Here is a 22,171-nt window from a genome sequence, read left to right on the forward strand (position 1 = left end):
TGTGTTGTTTCTGGTTCAGGAGGGACATTTCACGTACACTATTTTTGACTTATCAAGTCTTCGTTTGATCTAAATCTAAGTTTATTGTAAGTAGAACACATTTACAAATATTTTAAGATGTTTTACGATCTCATTTTGTCTCCTTTTCTTTTGCAATATATGTCTTCAAATAAATAAATGATTGTAATGTAACGTTAACGAGGATACTTCCAAAGAGACAACTATCAAAGACTTATCCTTGCGCTAATCTAGTCGAGCATGGTGATTGAATGCTGAAACTCTTGTTAGTTTTCCTGACCGGACTCAGACGACCCGTTCCGAACTCTAATAAGGAAGAAGGAGCACTCGTACAAATTTGCCCTATCATATGGAATAAGAAAATACTTACAGCTATCTTTGTACTTTATGAGGTTGTGGTCATTGTTAGTCATTGTATCTTTGTGTTCTACAATTTAATGTATTACAATTTACTAAAAATATAAGCATATCATTCTGATTAATGCATTGTACTAAAATATGAATTCCTTATACAAAAATGGTTCTTATAAAAGTGTTCCAATTATAGTCCATGGAATTTCAATGGATTACTTTTTTAAAAATAATTTTGCCTTTTAAAATTTCGTACGCAGTGGCTTATACAAAACATTTTATAGCATATTATTTTTTAAACAGACTACATTCATGTGGTATCAGTATCTCTATTCCAAGTGCTAAAATCAAATTCATAAACATATATTTACACTTGACCACACCAACACCATTTGGAAACTCATTTAACCTAAAACCTAGAGACACCACACAACAGAATACAATATAACTAATAATAAATAAAACAATGAAGCAAACTGTACACACAAAAACAAACAGGTATTTTTTAATCCGTATGCTGGGACGGACTCTTAGAATGCTCATTCCTCATTAGTCTCATCAGAGAATTAAGCTGCACAGCCAGTAAACAAATACTTTAGTTAAGTCTCTAACATGTGAGACGTCCTTTGACAACTATTTAATTTTTCCCCCCTGCAGTGCTGAAAGAGAATGGCAGAGGAGGACGACAGAGGGATGGCTTTGAAAGTGCAGATGGAGGAGCTCGGTCCTGAGGTTGCTGAGCTGCTGGAGTCCGTCAATGGCGCAGGAGTGGACAGAGAAGCTGTGGTTGTCCAGATTGTGCAAGACGTCTTTGTCACGGAGCATTCGAGAAGCGAACCTGACCCCGCCTCGTCCTGCACAGAGGCATCAGGAGAAACGGTAAGTTTTGTCAAAAAGAGACAAAAAATGGATTTTGAAGGCTAGAAAATAAAATAGTGTTGGGAATGGGGAGTTGTTATGCGGGCAATTTATTGAGAGTATTCTGGGCAAAATAAACATTTAGACCAACTATTTAAAGTTTTAAACGGTAGCGAAATACGGGTATTAGCTAATCTCTCTCTGTCTCTGTTTTTCTCTTTGGCTCTCTCTTTCTCTGTTTATGTCACTCTCTCTGTCGGACTATCTGTCGGTCTCTCTGTCTGTCTCTCTGTCTGTCTCTCTGTATGTCTCTCTGTATGTTTCTATGTATCTCTGTCGGACTATCTGTCGGTCTCTCTGTCGTTCTCTGTCTGTCTCTCTGTATGTTTCTCTGTCTGCCTGTCTCTCTGTCTCATGAAATAAATAAATAAAAATATATATAATAAATTTGATCGTAAACAAATATTTCAATGTCGTCCATATTATTTGATAGATGAATACCGTTGCCCCATTGATTCATAAATGTCTCCATTTTGTTTGATTTATATTGGATGGCCAGTTTTTAGTGTACTGTGTACTATGTCAATATTGATGGACAAATGTCAGAACTGTTAAGCATTTCGTTTAGTTCAATGAAGTTTTATCGTCTTCATAAAAACTTTTTTTCAGTGCATCGTCTCAAAATAACTTTGTACTCATTCGTAAATTATCTTAAAATACTTTGAGTCCATCAGTGAACTATGTCTAAGTTACTTTGTGTTCATTGGTGCACTATGTCTAAGTTTCTTTGAGTTCATTGGAGCACTATGTCTAAGTTACTTTGCGTTCATTGGAGCACTATGTCTAAGTTACTTTGTGTTCATTGGTGCACTATGTCTAAGTTTCTTTGCGTTCATTGGAGCACTATGTCTAAGTTTCGTTGAGACCAATTTAAAAAAAAATCAATTTGATCTACTAATGACGCAGGATTATCCAAGCCTGGACGAATTGCAACAAGACACATCTGAGAGTGCCAAGGAAAACAATCCTGCACCAACTAGATATCGACCTCTGGTACCCAAGTCACAGTCCTTAGCACTAAAGTTTGCAAAAATGCAACTTTCCAAAAAGGTTTGTTTCAATTATTGTACATTTGTTTTCAAAACTAGGGCTTTTAGTAAAAAAAAAAGTTTTAGTATAAATATAGGGTTATAAAATAAAATAAAATAACTTTTTTTTGTGTGTAAATCTGTTCAGGTAAATAGCATTTCAGCTCGTCTAGCTCATGCTGATCACCCGAAACGCAATCCCGAGTCTAAATTCTATAGGCCTACTTTTCGCTCACGTCGATTGCCAGAACCCATCCCGCTACCATCAAGAGATTCTAGTACTGCCAGCAGTAGCGCAGATGCTGACAAAGAGCAGGACCCTGCTGCTACAAGCCGGGAAGAAGCCTCTGCCCCTACAAGCAAGGAAGAAGCCTCTGCCATTACAAGCAAGGAAGCCCATGCTGCTACAAGCCGGGAACATCCATCTGCTCCTACAAGCCAGACTACGGGAAATTCAAATCTAGACAGAATTGGAAACGATGCCATTGGTAGCACATCAAAAGTAAGTTTTTTTTGTACGCATTTCAGAATAGTTTCGGGTGGTGAAAGAAGAAGCTGACTTTATGTTGGCATGTTTTTTTTTATTGAAACGAGGACGAGGGACTATTTGTTACATTGCTAAGGATAGCGTATAGATATCACCATCACTAAAGTCTAGCTTCTCAGGAAGCTTAGTGCCCCTTTTTAAAAATCATATACCATCACAAAATAACAGCTTTCTTTTGATAACAGAAACATGCGAAAATAAATACAAATGCAAATATCAGCACATATACGGATAACATTCAATCTGTTTAATGTTGACATTGCTATGAGTTATTTATAGTAATTTTTATCGTTAAAGGGAGGTAAAAATGCCTTCTTATATGGATATTATAAAACATGCATCCAATTAAATGTACTCCAACAGCTGTCAATTGACAAAAGTAAAATAAGAATGTCTGGTAAAATGGAATGTGTAGCCCAGAGGATAAGTACGCTTGAACTTGGCTTGGCTACTTATCAAAGGGAGCTCGAGATTTGACACCGGACTAGAGCAGAGATGTGTTAATGAGTGCCTAAAAGCATCACAGAAAGAATTTCCTTAGGCTGGAAAATGTAAATCCACAAATAAGATTGGACCATAGCTTTAGGAGCATGCTATAACCATGAAAGTTGCGCTATTTAAAAAAAAACATCTTAAAGAATTTGATAATTTCAAGTTAACTTTTATTTTTTTCTCTCTCTCTCTCTCTCTCTATATATATATATATATATATATATATATATATATATATATATATATATATTTGCCAGTGTCCTATTGTCAATAATGGGGCATACTTGATTCGTTTTGGAACTCGCCCCTTTTAAATGTAATACAAGATTTAGTTGTTCACTTTACAATTTTGTACATTGCTCCATTGCTTGCTAACATTTTCTGTGCACACTTGATAATTCTCAAAGTGATCAATGACGAAGTCATACAATCTATTTTTTGTTCGACTCCTTCTGTTCAGAATCCTTGGCTATCTATCAGCTCTGCGCCAGGACCAAGTGTAGCAACAAATTCTTATGGAAAGGCTTCTGAAGCCCCTGCACCTGCCGGCCCACCTGTCGACTCGGTGTCAGGAACAAGTGTATCGCCTAGTTCGGATATAGATGCTTCGGATGACCCTAGAAGCCAATCTGTTATCACATTTTTTCCAAGGCCTGGCTTACCGGAATTTGTTACAGTAAGTTGTTAGACGCTTAAGTTTTTTAGCCTAAGTCAGTGTAATGGACAATTTGAGATAATTTAAACTAAAAATAGCCAATCAACAAAAGGCATTTTTGAGGCTATGTACATCCTTAAGATGATTCTTGCTGCCTGTCGGAAGGCGATATTTCTTTAAACTGCCTCATCAGAAAGGTCTTTGACAATGTCAAGAAACTTTGCATTGTTTCTAATGAAACTCAATCAGTGCATTGCCAGAGCAAATAAAAAAAAATAAATTATCACTTTCAAACCTTGTGAAGAAGATGTAAAGGTTTGTTGGTGTGTCCCACAGTTAACGAGGGTGTCATGTGGCCAGCACAACCATCCGCCTTAACATTTCCCCAACTTACGTCAAGTACCCATTAGAAGTGGGGTGATTCAGGAGCTCCCAAAAAATATCAAAATTTATACAATGAATATTAGCTTTTTCTTCACTGCAACTACTACAACTACTACTAATAGTAATTATACTATGAAGAACCGGTACATGGAGACAAATTGTCTTGCTATAGTTTATTACACTTACCAAAGTTATAAAAGAGGTCAACATTAATATGTATGAAAGTAAAGGCATCTTTTCAGATATTGCCCCCTATGGTTAAAAATAAAGTTCCTCTGATTATATGGCCGACAATTAAACAAGGTGGTCCAGCGTCAGCTCAGCTACCCAAATGATTGGGTTAACTCAAATACCTAGCCCTCACAGACATTTGACACTACTTATTTTTTAAAGTGATTTTCAATTTAGAAATCAGACTCCATAGTTCAAAATTTTAAATCTGTAACTGTATAAACTTATAAAGTACGTACTGACCTTTCAAATTGTGAATGGTGACACTATGATGCCAAGGAATTGAACAAGGCGTAGGACAACCATTTTCTTATAATCTCGATCTTCATGTGTACACCAGGTAAAAGGTTTCATGGCGTCATCTTTGTAGTGTATTTCATTACGAAATGATTTCATTTTGTTCATTACTGTTCAGTTCCCTTTTATTATTAAAGTTCTAATACTTTGTGATCAGAAAATAGTTTATTTGCTATAGAACTGAAGGGGATTTATTTTCTAATTATTTTAAATTTACAGAGCCCTTCAGCCAGCAATCGCCAGAGAGATCTTTCGCCACTGAAGGTTCCGCGGACAACACATGCACGACCTATCGGCACTGAGAGGACAGCATGTCCTTTGCCTTTCTTTCCAACTCTAGGTGTTCCCGAGACCATTCCGGTAGGTTGAAGGGTTGATATACAGGATGAAATAGTGAACTTTCCTCATTTTAACTACTTTACAAAACAACGCCTTGTTCCAACTTTTAAAAATATTTTCACGACATTTTTGTAGTGTTAAAAAAAATGTCCATTGTGAGTTTAATTCTTCCTTCATTTTTGAGTCTATTTCGTGCCCCAAACGAAAGAGCTGTGAATATTTGTTGGTGTGGTGCTAAGATGTCTGACTATTTGTTGGTGTGGTGCTAAGATGTGCACACAAACTAATTGTATCGCTTTAGAAAAACACAACGTCAACACTTTCTTCTTTTGTACACCGGATACACCAAAATGCTATTTAGTTTTTTCGCCAACTATGAAAATCTCCCATTATGTTGACTATTAGAGCTGGTTGCTTTTTTTTTTTTACTTCTTATAAGTGATGATACTTATACCAATTGGTTCTTTAGAAATTTGGCACAAATTTTATTTTGTTTTGACTTGTACCCTTAATTTTTCTTTATAGAGCCAGCCAACAATGACCACCGACACTAGTAACGTATCTGCAACTTGGCCATCAGTTATTCCTTGTCAAGAGAACGTTCCAATTAATCCAGCTTCGGTCACTTCCGGTCAAGCATCACTGAGCTCATCTGACAACGCTGTTTCGAGAGCCGTGGACCATCCAGACAGACAAACTATTGATTCTGGTCAGGGATATTATGAACCGCCCTTTTATGAAATTACAGACACTACTTATAGTATACCAGCAGTTGGTTCTGATCAAAGTCATGTTACAACGAACCCGACTTTGGTCATTTCCGGTCCAATGCATCAAGCATCACTGATCTCGTCGGACTACGCTGTTCCAAGAGCACTGGACCATCCAGACAGGCAATCTAATGAATCTAGTCAGGATTATTATGTAACGCAATTCTATGACAATAGAGACAGTACTCAAAGCATGGCAGCGGTCGATTCTGATGAAAGACAAGTTACAACTTATCCGACATTGGTCACTTCCGGTCCTATGCATCAAGCATCAATGATCTCGTCTGACTACGCTGTTCCAAGAGCATTAGACCATCCAGACAGGCAATCTATTGAATCTGGTCAGGGATATTATGTACCGCCCTACTATGACAATAGAGACAGTACTCATAGTATGGCAGCGGTCGATTCTGATCAAAGACACGGTCTCAGACAACAAGAATTACTAAGCTCGTCTGATATTTCTGATCCCATAGTACAGGTCCATCCAGACGGGCAGTCTGGTCAAGCAGGGTATTTACCGTCCTTTTATGACAACATAGACCATAGTACGCCAGTGGTCAGTTCTGACCAAATAGAGAACATACCTAGGAATACGTCTTTGGTCATTTATGAACCGAGACAAGCACAAAGGAACGTATTGTTAGCCCAGTATAATCCTGGAGCTGAAGCTAATCCAAACTGGCAGCCGGGCAATACTCAAGAATACATTCCGGTTTCGCCCTATCACTCTGGCTATACGACGACCATGCCAACGGTCGGTACTGGACATTACGTACCTACGAATTTGCCTTATGCTATACCTATCCGGCCAATGGTATCACCATTCCATCACTTTCCTAGGCCTCAGTTCATCTGGCCTACTGTCGACCCTAGCCAACAAAGGTCTGTAGCGTTAATGCCATCGGTTCACCCTGCTAATATCCAACATGTATCACACGTGTGGCCAGCGAACGCCTCTGGTCAAATCGTCATGGTACCAACGGGTTCGTCTTCTGTAATCTCTGACCCAAGCCATGCACCGACCAGTTTCTCCTCAGCTCCGCCTGTTCAAAGGCAAGTTACCGCTAATACCTCAGCTGAAACCCCCCATGAGGTTTACCCCATGATGCCCTCTCCGACCAGCTCTAGCAGCAGTGAACAGTCACAGGCTTCGATGGCGAGTGTCTCCGGTGCTGACTCGACTCCAACTTTGAGATGGAATAGGATGAGTCTAGACTTTGAAAGCCGCATTACTCGGATAAGAGGGCCATTTCCTCATTATCCATACGAAACGTTACCAGAGATCATTCAAGTGAGTTTTCGTTTTTCTATTTACGTACTGTTAGTGTTAAGTCGAAGTATTTACTTGTAGGGTAACATTACTTCTGAGGTTAACTCCTTCTAAGGGTAACTAAGTGTATTTACTAAGGTAACTCATTTATTCTCAGGGTAACTACCACTCTGGGTAAACATTACTTCTAGGTTCAACCATTTAATTATAGTAAAAATTACTTCCAGGGGTAATTAATTACTTCCAAGAACAACCAATTAGTTATGAGGTCTACTAATTACTTCTAGAAGAACCAACTTATTTCTAGGGTAAATTATTTATGGAGGTAATTAATTACTTCTATGGGCAACCAATTACTTATAGGGTAACTAATTACTTTCAGGGTAAATAATTACTTCTAGAGACAACTAATTCTAGGAGTAAATAATTACTTCTAGAGACAACTAATTCTAGGGTAAATAATTACTTCTAGTGGTAATTAATAACTTCCGAGGGCTACTAGTTAATCCAGCTGGCAACTAATTACTTCAAAGGGTAACCAATTACTTCAAAGGGTAACCAATTACTTCAAAGGGTAATCAATTACTTCAAAGGGTAACCAATTACTTCAAAGGGTAACCAATTACTTCAAAGGGTAACCAATTACTTCAAAGGGTAACCAATTACTTCAAAGGGTAACCAATTACTTCAAAGGGTAACCAATTACAATTACGAATAAATAATTACTTCTAGAGGCGACAAATTACTTCTAGAGGTAACTAATTCTAGTATAACTATTTCTAGGAATAACGAAATACTTCTAGAGGTCACTAATTACGTCTAGAGGTAACTAGGTACTCCAAGGAACAATCATTTTAACTAGTTACTGCTAGTGCCAACGAATTGCTTCTAGCGGTAAAAAATATTTCTAGGAACAACTCAGTACTTTAAGAGATAACTAATTAGGGGCCTACTTCTTGGGGTAACTAATTACTTCTAAGGGAAACTAATTACTTCTAAGGGTAACCATTTACTTGTATGGGTAACCATTTACTTGTATGGGGAACCATTTACTTGTATGGGGAACCATTTACTTGTAGGGGAACCATTTACTTGTATGGGGAACCATTTACTTGTAGGGGAACCATTTACTTGTATGGGGAACCATTTACTTGTATGGGGAACCATTTACTTGTATGGGGAACCATTTACTTGTATGGGGAACCATTTACTTGTATGGGGAACCATTTACTTGTATGGGGAACCATTTACTTGTATGGGGAACCATTTACTTGTATGGGGAACCATTTACTTGTAGGGGAACCATTTACTTGTATGGGTAACCATTTACTAAGGATATTTAATTACTTCTAAGGGTAGCTCTTTATTTTTACGGATAACACGTTATTTCTAGGGGCAAATCCATATTTCTAGGGGCAAATCCATATTTCTAGGGTCAACTGCTTACTTCTAAAGGCACACCATTGTTTTCAGGACTATCTATAGATTTTACCGAAATAGAACATTTATGGTATTTTTTTTTATATCTAGCAAAGTATGCGATCACGGAATGAATCAAAGGGACACCCTGGGTGGGGGGGGGATTTACATGTTTTCAAGTTTTGATCTTTAAATTACTGTCACAGTAAAGACAGTCGAATAAGACGGACTATGTCTAATGAAGAAATTTCACATTTCCCCTCAGAAATAGTCTAATACAAGATTTCTTTGAGGATATTATAAGTGCTGTTGTGCACTAGCACTGACATAAAATATATTAACTCAATTGCATATATTTCTTGCGGTTCTAAAACTTTACAATGAGACTTCGGTTGCCGTTTCATAATTGCATTTTTGAGAATTGGATCAAAGCAAAGTGATTTTTGTTTTTAAAGACATGTCTAAGGAAAAAGTGTAGCTAGTGGCATAAATCTCTTGGCTATCAAAAGCGGGTTTGAGTGAAAATCCCCATTTAGATAAGGTGTGACTCGAGCTAATTTGTGTTTGTCTAAAGCCTGTAGAAAAACCTTATTCTAAATACCCTTCCATGCCACATCTCCACAAGGAATGGGACCATATCACTTTGAGTATTTTACAGGATCTTGGATTGCACTTTAAAAGCTCATCAGTAATAATTATTACAAGTTTTGTTTTCTATTTTTCACTAGCGGATCAACAGTCGAGGCTTGGATGCAAGTTCTGAAGAGATCGCTGAATTGCAGACCGCCACATTCATTGATCACGAAATGTTTAAAAGCATGTTGAGTGGCAATCCAGCTGCCATTGGTTATTACCAAAGATCTTATCAAGCTATGGAGACACCTACTTCAGGCATCTTCGACTATCCTGACAGGCCACCGCTAAGATTCTGTAACAATGAAGCAGTGATAGACATCTCCAAAGCGGTAATAGTTCATATATATTTACCACATTTTTTTGGGGTCAACTTTGAATGGGCAGAACACTGTACTGGGACACTAACTTTCTGATATGTTCCGGACATGTCGCATTAGCAGATCAGCGTTATATTGGTATCCATACATACATTTAGTAGGGTTTAATTTCGTAACAATTATAATTTTCTGTCACTTTTTTAAAGTGAAGCCAAAACTCTTAATTTAAAAAAAGCTAATCTAAAAAGTTAACTAAGAGCAAGAATTCCACATTTACAACTATACATCTCAATGTAGAAGTTATTTCCCTTTTTCAATAATAAGCAAAATAATTAATTACCAATTGTTGACTAATTACGAACTTCAATATACTAATACTTATAAATTGAAATTCAGGCACGACATGGCCTAAATTGTGCCGATGTGCCTCAAATCAAACATAAATCGAAATTCCGATTTATTCAAATTTTCATCAGTTTTTTTTCTTCTATTACAAATAAAATCTGATAGTTCCAAGTTATGCCCACTTTTCTTATTGATAAAATAAAATAAAAAAACAACAACATAATTCTTCCCTTGTCTCTGTACATTTGTTCACCCACCGATAGAAGCCATCCAGTTTGCGGAGTAAGTTGATCTTGTACACACTGCTTACGATCAATCTCTAGCATCCCATTGTGTGTGTGTGTGTGTGTACAATCATCATGTGTACAAAATGTTCGAGTGTGTATATTATTCTACGTTTATTAGTCTATGATCGTACTTACAAAGTCTTATCGACTGACACATACATCATCGCACTCTAGCCTCGCACACACCGTACTCCTGTCCCGCACAGACCACACTCATGTCCCGCACAGGCCACATTCCTGTTCCGCATAGACCACACTCCTGTCCCGCACAGACTATATTCCTGTCCCGCACAGGGCACACCCCTGTCCCGCACAGAGTATATTCCTGTCCCGCACAGACCACACTTATATCCGCACAGACCACATTCCTGTCCCGCACAGACCACACTCCTGTCCCGCACAGACTATATTCCTGTCCCGCACAGGGCACACCCCTGTCCCGCACAGGCCACATTCCTGTCCCACACAGACCACACTCCTGTCCCGCACAGACTATATTCCTGTCCCGCACAGGGCACACCCCTGTCCCGCACAGAGTATATTCCTGTCCCGCACAGACCACACTCATATCCGCACAGACCACATTCCTGTCCCGCACAGACCACACTCTTATCCAGCACAGACTACACTTCTATCCCGCACAGGCCACATTCCTGTCCCGCACAGACCACACTCCTGTCCCGCACAGACCACACGGCCTGTCCCGCACAGAATACACTCATGTCCGTGCACACCACACTCGTGTTACACATCTGTTGAAAATTAATTCGGGTGATTCGAGAGAAATACACTGTTGCCACGCTAATTTAACGAATGTAAATGATTTTTTTGGTTACTTTATTGTATACTTAATCTATTAAGAAACTAGCCGTGGTCGCGATGTTACTGTTCTAATTGTGGGTGTATTTCTTCTTTGAAGATACCAGAGTTCTTTGTTTCTGATCGAAATGAACAAAGAGCGAGAACCAGAAGGCAGACAAGTTCAGCTGGAAGAAATCAAGCTTCAAGACAAGCTTATGGTTCCACCCGTCAAGTACGTCCGAGAAGTTTAAGGCATTCCAGATCAAACACTCAGCCGACACTTCCCAGTTCTGATGAAGCCAGAGTTGACTCAGAAGAAGCGAACCCAGAATCTATGCAAGACGCTAGGGAGCAACATGTACAGACAACAGTTGGACCTGAACCAGAAGCAGCCGCCTTAGAAAGAATGCAATTACTGCAGTCCTTAAGTGCAAGAAACAAGGAGACACACACACAGTTACAGACCAAAATTAAATATCAAAGTAGCCAAACAAGAAGAGCAGCATCTAGACAAACAGTATCCGAATCTTCAGTGGGTGCCCAAAATAAACGCCATGAAAAAATTTGGACACCAAGATATCAAAACAAAGCAAATACAGGAAGCTCTGAACGAACCGGGAGATCTGGCAAAACAACTAAGACCTCTTCCCAAACAGCTGAATACTCTTCCCAAACAGCTGGAAACTCTGCCCAAACAGATGGAAGCTCTGCCCAAACATCTGAAAGCTCTGCCCAAACAAGCGGGAGTGTTGCCCAAACAAGCGGGAGCGCTGCCCAAACAAGCGAGAGCTCTGGCCAAACAAGCGAGAGCTCTGCCCAAACAGCCGGGAGCTCTGCCCAAACATCCGGGAGCTCTGCCCTAACGGATGAGAGCTCTTCCCCAACGACAGGGAGCTCTGCCCAAAGGACTGGAAGCGCAACCCAAACGACAGGGAGCGCAGCCCAAACGACAGGGAGCGCAGCCCCAATGACCGGGAGCGCTGCCCCAACGACAGTGAGCTCTGCCCAAACATCCGAGAGCTCTGCCCAAACAAGCGGGAGCGCTGCCCAAACAAGCGAGAGCGCTGCCCAAACAAGCGGGAGCGCTGCCCAAACAAGCGGGAGCGCTGGCCAAACAAGCGGGAGGACTGGCAAAACAAGCGGGATCTCTGCCCAAACATCCGGGAGCTCTGCCAAAACATCCGGGAGCACTGCCCAAACATCCGGGAGCTCTGCCCAAACATCCGGGAGCACCGCCCAAACATCCGGGAGCTCTGCCCAAACATCCAGAAGCGCTGCCCAAACAAGCGGGAGCGCTGCCCAAACAAGCGAGAGCTCTGGCCAAACAAGCGGGAGCTCTGCCCAAACAAGCGGGAGCTCTGCCCAAACAAGCGGGAGCTCTGCCCAAACAAGCGGGAGCTCTGCCCAAACATCCGGGAGCTCTGCCCAAACATCCGGGAGCTCTGCCCAAACATCCGGGAGCTCTGCCCAAATAAGCGAGAGCTCTGGCCAAACAAGCAAGAGCTCTGCCCAAACATCCGGGAGCTCTGCCCAAACAAGCGGGAGCTCTGCCCAAACAAGCGGGAGCTCTGCCCAAACATCCGGGAGCTCTGCCCAAACATCCGGGAGCTCTGCCCAAACATCCGGGAGCTCTGCCCAAACATCCGGGAGCTCTGCCCAAACATCCGGGAAGGCTGGCAAAACAAGCGGGAGGACTGGTAAAACAAGCGGGAAGGTTGGCAAAACAAGCGGGAAGGCTGGCAAAACAAGCGGGAGGACTGGCAAAACAAGCGGGAGCACTGCCCAAACTGAAAATCCTAATCCTCCTGAAACTGAACAGGTTTGTCACATTAGGTATGAAGCTATATTTAAAAGTAAAAATTATTCTGATGAGGCTTTATTAATCAAATTGTCCAGGTCTCTTCAATATTTTTTATTTGTGATATTTTGATTAACTATTTATATTTCTCGAAATTTATATGAAAGCTAATGCGAATTTAATTTGTCTACAATTTAGCGTAGATAATGCTTTCATTATTGTTGATTACATGTTCACTAACTTTTAAAATCTGTATAAAATCGATACTAACAAATACCAATGCTTAAATCTTTTGTTGGTCTCCTCAATAATACGTCTTTCACTGACATATAAACTATTCTGCGCAGCTCTAGATAGAAAAATTCTTTCCGTTTTTTGATGCTCAAATATTCTTGATGAATGTGTGCAATAAATGGATTTAATTTCTCTTGAACAGTCTACATACTATGTTAGAAATCACTCTTGAATGAGCACTCTACAATCTTAGACAACAATCTCTCTTAAATGAGCATTCTACTATCTTAGAAAGCAATCTTTTGAATGATCACTCTACCATCTTTAACAAATTCGTTTGCTGATGTCAGCCCATCTCGTAAAAGCGAATCAATTCATCGTTTCTTGATTTGATCCTCCATTGAATTATAATGGCCATCAAAGATTCTAAAGCTTCGTCTGAAGTATTCTCTGCTCTAATCATATCCAAAGGAACTTTTGATACGGACATAACATCTTTGACAACTTGTTCTTAATTGGGGCGCAAAGAGCATTTCTACAAGCTCTTGATACATCTGAAGTCAATGGCTCCCTTTCCTTTCAAAGCTCCTATAGAACTTGTAAAGCTATAGTTTAAGATTTGTTGAGGTCGGCGTACAACCATTTAGAGCTTCACCAGTTATTTAGAAGTACAAGAAATGGTATCCAGTAATATCTTACATTTCATGAACAGCCGCCCAGTCCAGCATTAAATCTGCGAAACTCCATGGACCCAAGTGAAGCAGTCATAGGAATTACTGAAATGGGAATAATCGTAACGCGATCAGGTCATATGTATTACTCTGCACTGGCATCAAATCCTCAGAGAGTCACACCTGTACTGGCATCAAATCCTCAGAGAGTCACACCTGCACCGGCATCAAATCCTCAGAGAGTCACACCTGCACTGGCATCAAATCCTCAGAGAGTTACATCTGCACTGAGCTCTTCTAGCAGCGAGTTTACTGCTAGTGCTTCCTGGAGGCCACGTGGTCAATCGCAGAAGCTTGGCAGCACAAGTAGACAAGGACATACTCGGCATAGACATGTAAGTCTAGTTTTGTAAGTCTAGTTTTGTAAGTCTAGTTTTGTCGGTGTTATCTGCCTAGCTTAAGAAGAAACATGCCAATGAGATTATAGACTTGTGTGGAGACTCTCAATCATTTACCACATTAGACCTTCACTTCAGTTATCTCTTTATTCTTTTTCCATTCTTTTTTCTTTCGCCTTGAATAAAATCTCTTTCAATGACAGGTCCGTCCATTCGTTGGTCTTCCCATCGCTTTCTCTGTCTCCTACATTCTCCTAGACTACTAATGACGACATTCTGTGACGACTAAAGTGAGAAGTAACGTCTGTAATTAATAAGATAAGATAAGCAAAAATTGAGTTCCAACGACTTTGCCCCAATTTTGTTTTTCAGAGACATGAGGAAGTCGGCAGGTCGTCAACAGATTTAGAAAATAGTGATGAAGAAAGACCAGAGAGTCCAACCATGGACCAGGCATTCTCTCAGGCCTACACGGAAAGTCGTGACGCTGCTAGTGAGATCATCGATGAATTTAATTACATCTTTGACCCAATTTTCTGTTGGTTTGAGGTAAATGTCTTCTTCCTGTTTGAAAGCTAGTAAGCACGGTGGCCGAGTGGTAAAGCGCTCGGCTTCCGAATCGATATTTCCCGGGTTTGAATCTTGTTGAAGATTTGGATTTTGAGTTTCGGGATCTTTATGGCACCTCAGAGTCCACCTAACTCCAATGGTCGTCGTGCTGGCCATATAACACCCTCGTTAACCGTTGGCCCTAGAAACAGAAGAGCCTTATATTATTTGGCCTGTAGATCTCAAGGTCTGAAAGGGTTTTTTTAAGCTATATTTACTGAGCAAATAGATACATTTCGTCATTGAAATTAAATGTAGTATTCTTTATGTGTTAAAACTCAGAATATTATGTTATACTAAGTTAGAATAATCTACTTCTAAAAGCGCTTGTTTTGTAGATAAACCTCGAAACTCTAAACCAAATGTAGGGCCAAAATGCAGAAACTAGTGTATTAATCATTAACAATACAATGAGCTGTGGAAGTCATTTCAGTAACGATTGGTGCACATAAACAATCCAAGACGTCTAAAAGGGGTATAAAGGGCCAATGTAACGCTCATCTGTTTCCAAGATCTGTTTCATGTCATGTGACCAGCATAACGACAAACCGCGTTTATATATATATATATGTTAGTTACCCAGTATAATTGGGTGGACCCAAGGATATCCAAAATCTCTAATTTCAAGACTTCACCAGGAATCGAAACTAGATTCCTCGGTTCGGAAGCCAAGTACTTTAGCGATCGGCCACCACGCCCCCTCCCAGGTCGTCTGCTGTTAAAAATGAATGTGTGCAAGCGAGACACTAGGTACTATAGGTTAGGTTGAAATAAACATCCGGGGGGGGGGGGGGGGGAGGGGAAATAAAAACGGATACGCCCACATTAAGGACATATCTAAAGTATATATTAAGGACATATCTAAAGTATATATTAAGGACATATCTAAAGTATATATTAAGGACATATCTAAAGTATATATTAAGGACATATCTAAAGAATATATTAAGGACATATCTAAATTATATATTAAGGACATATCTAAAGAATATATTAAGGACATATCTAAAGTATATATTAAGGACATATCTAAAGAATATATTAAGGACATATCTAAAGTATATATTAAGGACATATCTAAAGTATATATTAAGGACATATCTAAAGTATATATTAAGGACATATCTAAAGTATATATTAAGGACATATCTAAAGTATATATTAAGGACATATCTAAAGTACATATTAAGGACATATCTAAAGTATATATTAAGGACATATCTAAAGTATATATTAAGGATATATGTATATAGTAGGGATCCATGATCTTTTATGCTCAACACACCAGATAAAAGACTGACAACTTTGAAGCCACTGTTATTAAATGTCAAACTTGTGACCACTTCAAATTGTCTCTAAATATTGTCTACACATGAGATAGCAAAGAGAAGAAAGTATTGATTGAGACTTGAAATGCCTCACAGTATTCAGCGACATCAATCCAATCCAAATCTTAGTGAGACTGACATCTTTTCTCGCATTTTACATTTCCAGAGGCGCTCTCCATTTCCGTGTAATCGTAGCAGAGAAGGATCTCAAACGGCGGAGTCAGCTGGAGTTGAAGCAAGAAGCCCAGAATCTGAACAAGCTTTCCTAAAACACTATTTGATGCAAGTTGTTCGTGTAAGTTGAACTTAAAAAGGTTAAATTGTCAATCCTCTGATTCCTGTAAGTTGAAATGTTAAGCTTCTAATTGTCATTCCTGTAAGTTGTAATGTTAAGCTTCTAATTGTCATTCCTGTAAGTTGTAATGTTAAGCTTCTAATTGTCATTCCTGTAAGTTGTAATGTTAAGCTTCTAATTGTCATTCCTGTAAGTTGTAATGTTAAGCTTCTAATTGTTATTCCTATGAGTTGTAATGTTAAGCTTCTAATTGTTATTCCTGTAAGTTGACATGAGATTTGGATTTATTTTTCCATGTAAGTTGAAATCTAAATTTATATTTTTCATTTCAGATGGATTTAAATTCTTATTTTCGTTTGTAAAACTTGCATTTTTTTGCTTCCTAGGCCATACAAAATCCACCAATGACCTGCCAACTCTCAGACTTTCTAACTACGGAGCTAATGGAGATAAGACTGCGCTTGTTTGCCAGAAGAGCCCAACTCCGGGCAGCTAGGGCATCTGTACGCTTTGACAGTTTGGGTCTTCATCGCTTGGCTGAAACGTTTCGAACTTTTGCGGTAAATCATTTTTTTTAAAGTCAGATGCATGGGGGTGGGTAAGGTGGGGATGCGCAAATATTTAAAAAAATGTGCATTAAATATTTGTATCTTTTCTTCAATTAAAATGAAGCCAATATCAGCAATGGGCCACATTCATCAATCGTAAAAAAAAACAAAACATTCATCCACGTGGTTCTCTATCTCTTCTATAGAAATCAATACACACAGGCTGTCACGTGACCGTTTTTTCCATTGTTTTATCAATATTATCACGTGGCTAAATGTTGTTTGTTTACGATTGGTGAATGAGGTCCGTTGTTATTCAGAACGAGCTATATTAATAGGAAATTAAAAGTAGTTTAGAGTTAACTCTTTCTCTCCGTAATTATTTACCACATTCTGGTGGAATCAACGCTGGTATCGTTAGTTAGGAGAGAAGGAGATAAGAAATGAAATGATGTATTTAGAGGCGAATTCTAAATGTAGAAAATGCGCACTTACGTTTAGTGATAAAGAGTTGAAAAAGAATTAGGACATGAAGAGTAAAATTCTGTACGAGCCGGATCCTCAGTACGCTTGTATCGTTTACATTGTAGAGGAGGTTCACTGCTACTGTAGAGGCCGGTATCTAGTGAGATGACATTTAATTAGATGTCATCCATCATTCTCACTAGTAAATGAGCATTGTTTACATTGTTTCAATCTGCCCCTGTGGGGTGTAAACAGAGCATGCTGACAACGTCTGTCAACTGCATTCTTTTATCAAGAGATTTCTTTGTATAATGTTTTATTCCACAAGTAGAAATCGTGAAACAATTTAGCGCACACACCATTAAAACAGAAAATAAAATGTATTTAAAAAGTAAAATTCACAAAAATATACAACATGAAGCTTAAAACTTAATGAACGAATGACCTCCCCCCCTCTCCCCTCCTTATTGTCTTCCACTTCATAAATGATTCCTAAAACTAAATTCTCCTTTGTATAGCGTGGTCGAAAGGCTAAGTGCGCTTGAACTTGGCGTGGCTTTTCTTGGCTACTTAGAAGGGGGCTCGAGATTCGACACCCGACTCGGGCAGAGTTGTGTTTACTGAGCGCCTAAAGGCAGCACGGAAAACCAACTCCTAGATACCCCCTCCCCCCACCGGTCCACAAATGAGATTGGATCAAAGCGCTCTGAGCATGCTATAAGCATGAAAGTAGCGCTATATATAGTCTATAAATAATAATATAGGATAGTTACTGTTTGTTTCTTGAAACGTTAACATGCTTTTTAGTGGAGGTTTTCAGACAATGCGAGACAAAACTAGATCTATAGCTAGCTAGGTGTACCCGGCATACAAAATAATGTGTTAAGATTTTGTTTAAGGTATGTGAGCATTTGCTTGCACTTATTAGCACCGCAGAAAACACATTATCTAAGCTCTTATATTTATAGCAAAATATAATTTCAAAAAAGGAGGAAGCTAATTTTAGACTTTCCCTCTGGGATGACAAGGAATTTTTAAAAAATAATAATGGTAATAATAGACAACACGAGAATCTGGTCGTGCGGTTTGCGCGCTGGACTGTCGTTCGGACTTATCGATGGTTCCGGGATTAAACCCTGCCCGCTCCCATCCTCCGTCGTCCTGCGGGAGGTTATGACTAGGACGTAAATTATCTTCAACTCTGAAGGAACAACCGAAATCTGTAAAACAAACCAACATCATCTGCCTTGCATTGGGATACGATTACAAATTTACAATCTCAAGCTTAGATTTTCTTAGTTGTCAGCAGTGACGTTCAATTTAGCGGCCTTGACATTTATTTTATTTTAAAACATTTGCATCCAAAATAACCTTGACCTTGACGCTTATTATTTACTGGACACAGTACACGTTTCCTTTGTACATTATAATAAAATAGTCGTTATTCTATGTTGCTATAGATAACTTTTTTTGTTCCTTTTGTATCAGGATCCACTTGTTGCTCCTATCACTGGGCTGGACTCGAGGGTCTACGTATGGCAATGTCAATGTGGTGGCCAGCACGAGGTCCCACATCCCAGCCCTGAACAGGTCAGTAGAAGAAATCTTAGTGGTCTATGAAAAACTGAAACTTCCGGTGGCTATGATGTCAAGCTATAGTGTGCTTTCTCTCAAACTAAGGATTTTTTTTTTCATCTGAGAATTAGATTTTCATTTTAAATAAGTAATCCTTCTTCAGTCGCAAACCGACTATAGATTATCTGATGGTATTTAAGTGAATGCCCTGGCATAAGATTGGGTCAGGACGATGTCGCTCACACTGAGTTCCAGACTATTCATTTAGGTGATCGTCCCAAAAGAAGTGTCGTTACAATTTTGGATCAGCACAGGCTGTGACAGGGAATGAAACTGTTTGCTGCAAGCTGCCTAAAGGTCCTGATTTTTCCACAGGGTTGACACCTGAAGCCTTTCACATGCTTGGCTATAGCTGTAAGACAGCAAAGGTTTGAATTCAAACAAGGGAAGAAATATTATTTGACAGAAGTGGTGGTATAAGCTGAATTAGTCATCTGAGGCTTATTACTAATATAATTAAATGACTGATCCAAACTAATTGATTCACTTAATATAAGCTTTTATAAAATGTATTTTTTTTATTTTGCTTGTTAATGATGGCTTCCTAACTGGAATGCTCCGGATTTTAAATTTCGGGATCTTTAGGGCGCCTCTAAGTCCAACTAGCTCTAATGGGTACCTAACATTAGTTTGGGAAAAAGTAAAGACAGTTGGTAGTTGTGATGACCACAGAACACCCTCGTTAACCGTGGGCTACAGAAACAGATGACCTTTACATTATCCGCCTAATAAGATTGCAAGATCTGAAAAGGAAACTTGTTGTTTTTTTTACTTTACTTTTAATGACTGCTTGGATATCTGTTTTCCTGGTTGTATGGTATGCACCTTGGACACTCGTCACGTCGGTCCCGACTTTAAACTCTGTTCCCTGTCATCCTTTGCAGGAGATTATTGCTTGGGTGTAAATCTTATCAGACTGAACGTCCGAAACATATAAACAAAATATTACTTGATTCAGACATTGACGCCATGAGCCACCATATTCATATTCGTCTTGTCCTTATTTGTTCTGTCATATCTTGTCCCCAATGTTAGAGATAAATTTAGATAAAACAAATGTCCACACGGCCAAAGAATAAAATGGTCTTTGGAGCCTTAAAATATGTACCATATGTATAAAAAAAAAGTGTTGCATGACATGTGACGATTTGCCAAAAAACCCAAATATTAAAATGTCTTTTAAAAAAAATCCATCTAGACTTCTAACCCTATGTCGTTCATTGCTGTGTATTTATCTTTAACATGTACAATTGTAATGAGACTGTAGAGCTTTGGAAAGTATTTTGTTCCCATCCTTTATTTTGTGTAAACAGGAAACAGAATACTGCGACATAATTGTCGAGTTTTTGAACTATGAAAGTGTGATCACAGAAGCCATCATATATGTTGAGAGAGAAATAATGCACAGAGGACTAACACAGGTAAATTGTGTATATTTAAGAAATATATAATAAATAATAATATAATAAATATTGCTCGAGGGTATACATTATTTTGTTTTAAATCATCTTCAAGAGAGAGCTTAGTTCAGCATATGTCAATACAGAAAGCTATAGGTCCTCAAGATCTAGTCACACACAGGTCTTGGTCCTTACAGGTGTAGGTCCACACAAGTCTTGGACCACACATGTCTTGGACCACACAGGTCTTGGACCACACAGGTCTTGGACCACACAGATCTTGGACCACACAGATCTTGGTACACACAGGTCTAGGTCCACACAAGTCTTGGACCACACAGGTCTAGGTTCACACAGGTCTTGGTTCACACAGGTCTTGGACCACATAGATCTTGAACCACACAGGTCTTGAACCACACAGGTCTTGAACCACACAGGTCTTGGACCACACAGGTCTTGGTCCACACAGGTCTTGGACCACATAGTTCTTTGACCACAATGTCCACACATCTCCAGGTCAACAGCAAACACCATTGAAAGGTATTCACCTTGTGTGACCCAAACCCTAGCTAGTTCACGTCTGTCAAGTGTAAGAAATTATTGTTGGTCACTCTTTGACTTCTTCGGAATCTAACACATAAGCCTACCTTGTATTTGCAAAGTAGAAAACATAAGTGATTTTCCCCCCAATCTTACGCAAACAGAAAAGTACACTAGTAGTTAGTTTGTGATAAAATCATTTTTAAAAATATATAGTTGGATACAAGTCTCATCGATTGGCTCCTTTACTTTGACGATTATAATATTTAAAAGAACTGAAAGGTATTTATAGTAAAAAAATATATCTTGCTGTTCCAGTTAAAGACAAAAGGGAAGTGAATGTATAGTATACGTAGCAGATTTGAGGAATAGGGTCCAGAACTAATGTTATATCTAATTACACTTTTTTTCAATTCCTCCTTTTTAGCTTGAAAATTATGTATGGATTTTGGGTGGAACCTGGTCACTGGAAGGGTATTTCTTAATGACTTCTTCAATTGAATATTTTGGGGAACAAAAATACCAAGCGTTATACTTTTTCAAAATATTTAAGAATTAAATTTGAGTTAGGTCTTGAACAAACGCTCGATAGTTTTATAAAAATATTGAATTAATGTTCAGAAAAAAGTTGTAATTTTCAGAAAATAGTTGAATTGATTTTCAGAAAATAGTTGAATTAATTTTCAGAAAATAGTTGAATTAATGTTCATAAAATAGTTGAATTAATGAGTAGACATATACATAAGCATTTAGCCCAGCGTCTTACGTAGAAATCCGTAGCTGTACCATAATATCATAGTATAGTTCCATATCTGTACTTTAAAAGGAACTTAACTCTATAGACGCTATAAAACGCTCTGGTAACTCCTTTCAATAATAAAGAATTTGCATAAACAAATGGAATACCAATACTATATAAAAAGGAGGAATTGATGTATACATTTTTTTACCTTTTTTTTTAAATTTATGTGTGCTATTTTTCTAACGATTTTTACGGAGGATTTGAAATAAATGCAAATTATATTTTTTGGCAATTAATAATGAGGAACGCCTTATATTCAACATAGGTTTACTAGAGTCAATCGTATTGGATGGTATTAGCTTTTCCATAGCTGATTTTTCTCAAACTTGTATGCTATTAT

The 22,171-nt window shown here is 38.7% G+C and overlaps 1 protein-coding gene across 4 annotated transcripts in view; it reads left to right on the forward strand.

Annotated features, from left to right (window-relative positions):
* LOC106074285 (mucin-5AC-like) overlaps nt 1-22,171 on the forward strand; it is a 27,492-nt gene continuing 5,321 nt past the window's right edge. The window contains exons 1-15 of one of the 4 annotated variants that reach the window (XM_056045295.1): nt 1-86; nt 1,027-1,248; nt 2,194-2,337; nt 2,464-2,817; nt 3,815-4,030; nt 5,141-5,281; nt 5,786-7,324; nt 9,451-9,687; nt 11,227-12,927; nt 13,853-14,206; nt 14,582-14,758; nt 16,313-16,441; nt 16,828-17,001; nt 18,943-19,044; nt 20,403-20,510. In XM_056045295.1, coding sequence (XP_055901270.1) covers nt 1,039-1,248; nt 2,194-2,337; nt 2,464-2,817; nt 3,815-4,030; nt 5,141-5,281; nt 5,786-7,324; nt 9,451-9,687; nt 11,227-12,927; nt 13,853-14,206; nt 14,582-14,758; nt 16,313-16,441; nt 16,828-17,001; nt 18,943-19,044; nt 20,403-20,510 — 5,586 coding nt within the window. In that variant the 5' untranslated portion in view covers nt 1-86; nt 1,027-1,038. The remainder of the gene's footprint in view (nt 87-1,026; nt 1,249-2,193; nt 2,338-2,463; nt 2,818-3,814; nt 4,031-5,140; nt 5,282-5,785; nt 7,325-9,450; nt 9,688-11,226; nt 12,928-13,852; nt 14,207-14,581; nt 14,759-16,312; nt 16,442-16,827; nt 17,002-18,942; nt 19,045-20,402; nt 20,511-22,171) is intronic. The other 3 variants (XM_056045297.1, XM_056045299.1, XM_056045298.1) reach the window with 3 other exon arrangements.

The sequence above is a fragment of the Biomphalaria glabrata genome, chromosome 10 (assembly GCF_947242115.1).
Source record: "Biomphalaria glabrata chromosome 10, xgBioGlab47.1, whole genome shotgun sequence".
NCBI classification, from domain to species: domain Eukaryota; kingdom Metazoa; phylum Mollusca; class Gastropoda; family Planorbidae; genus Biomphalaria; species Biomphalaria glabrata.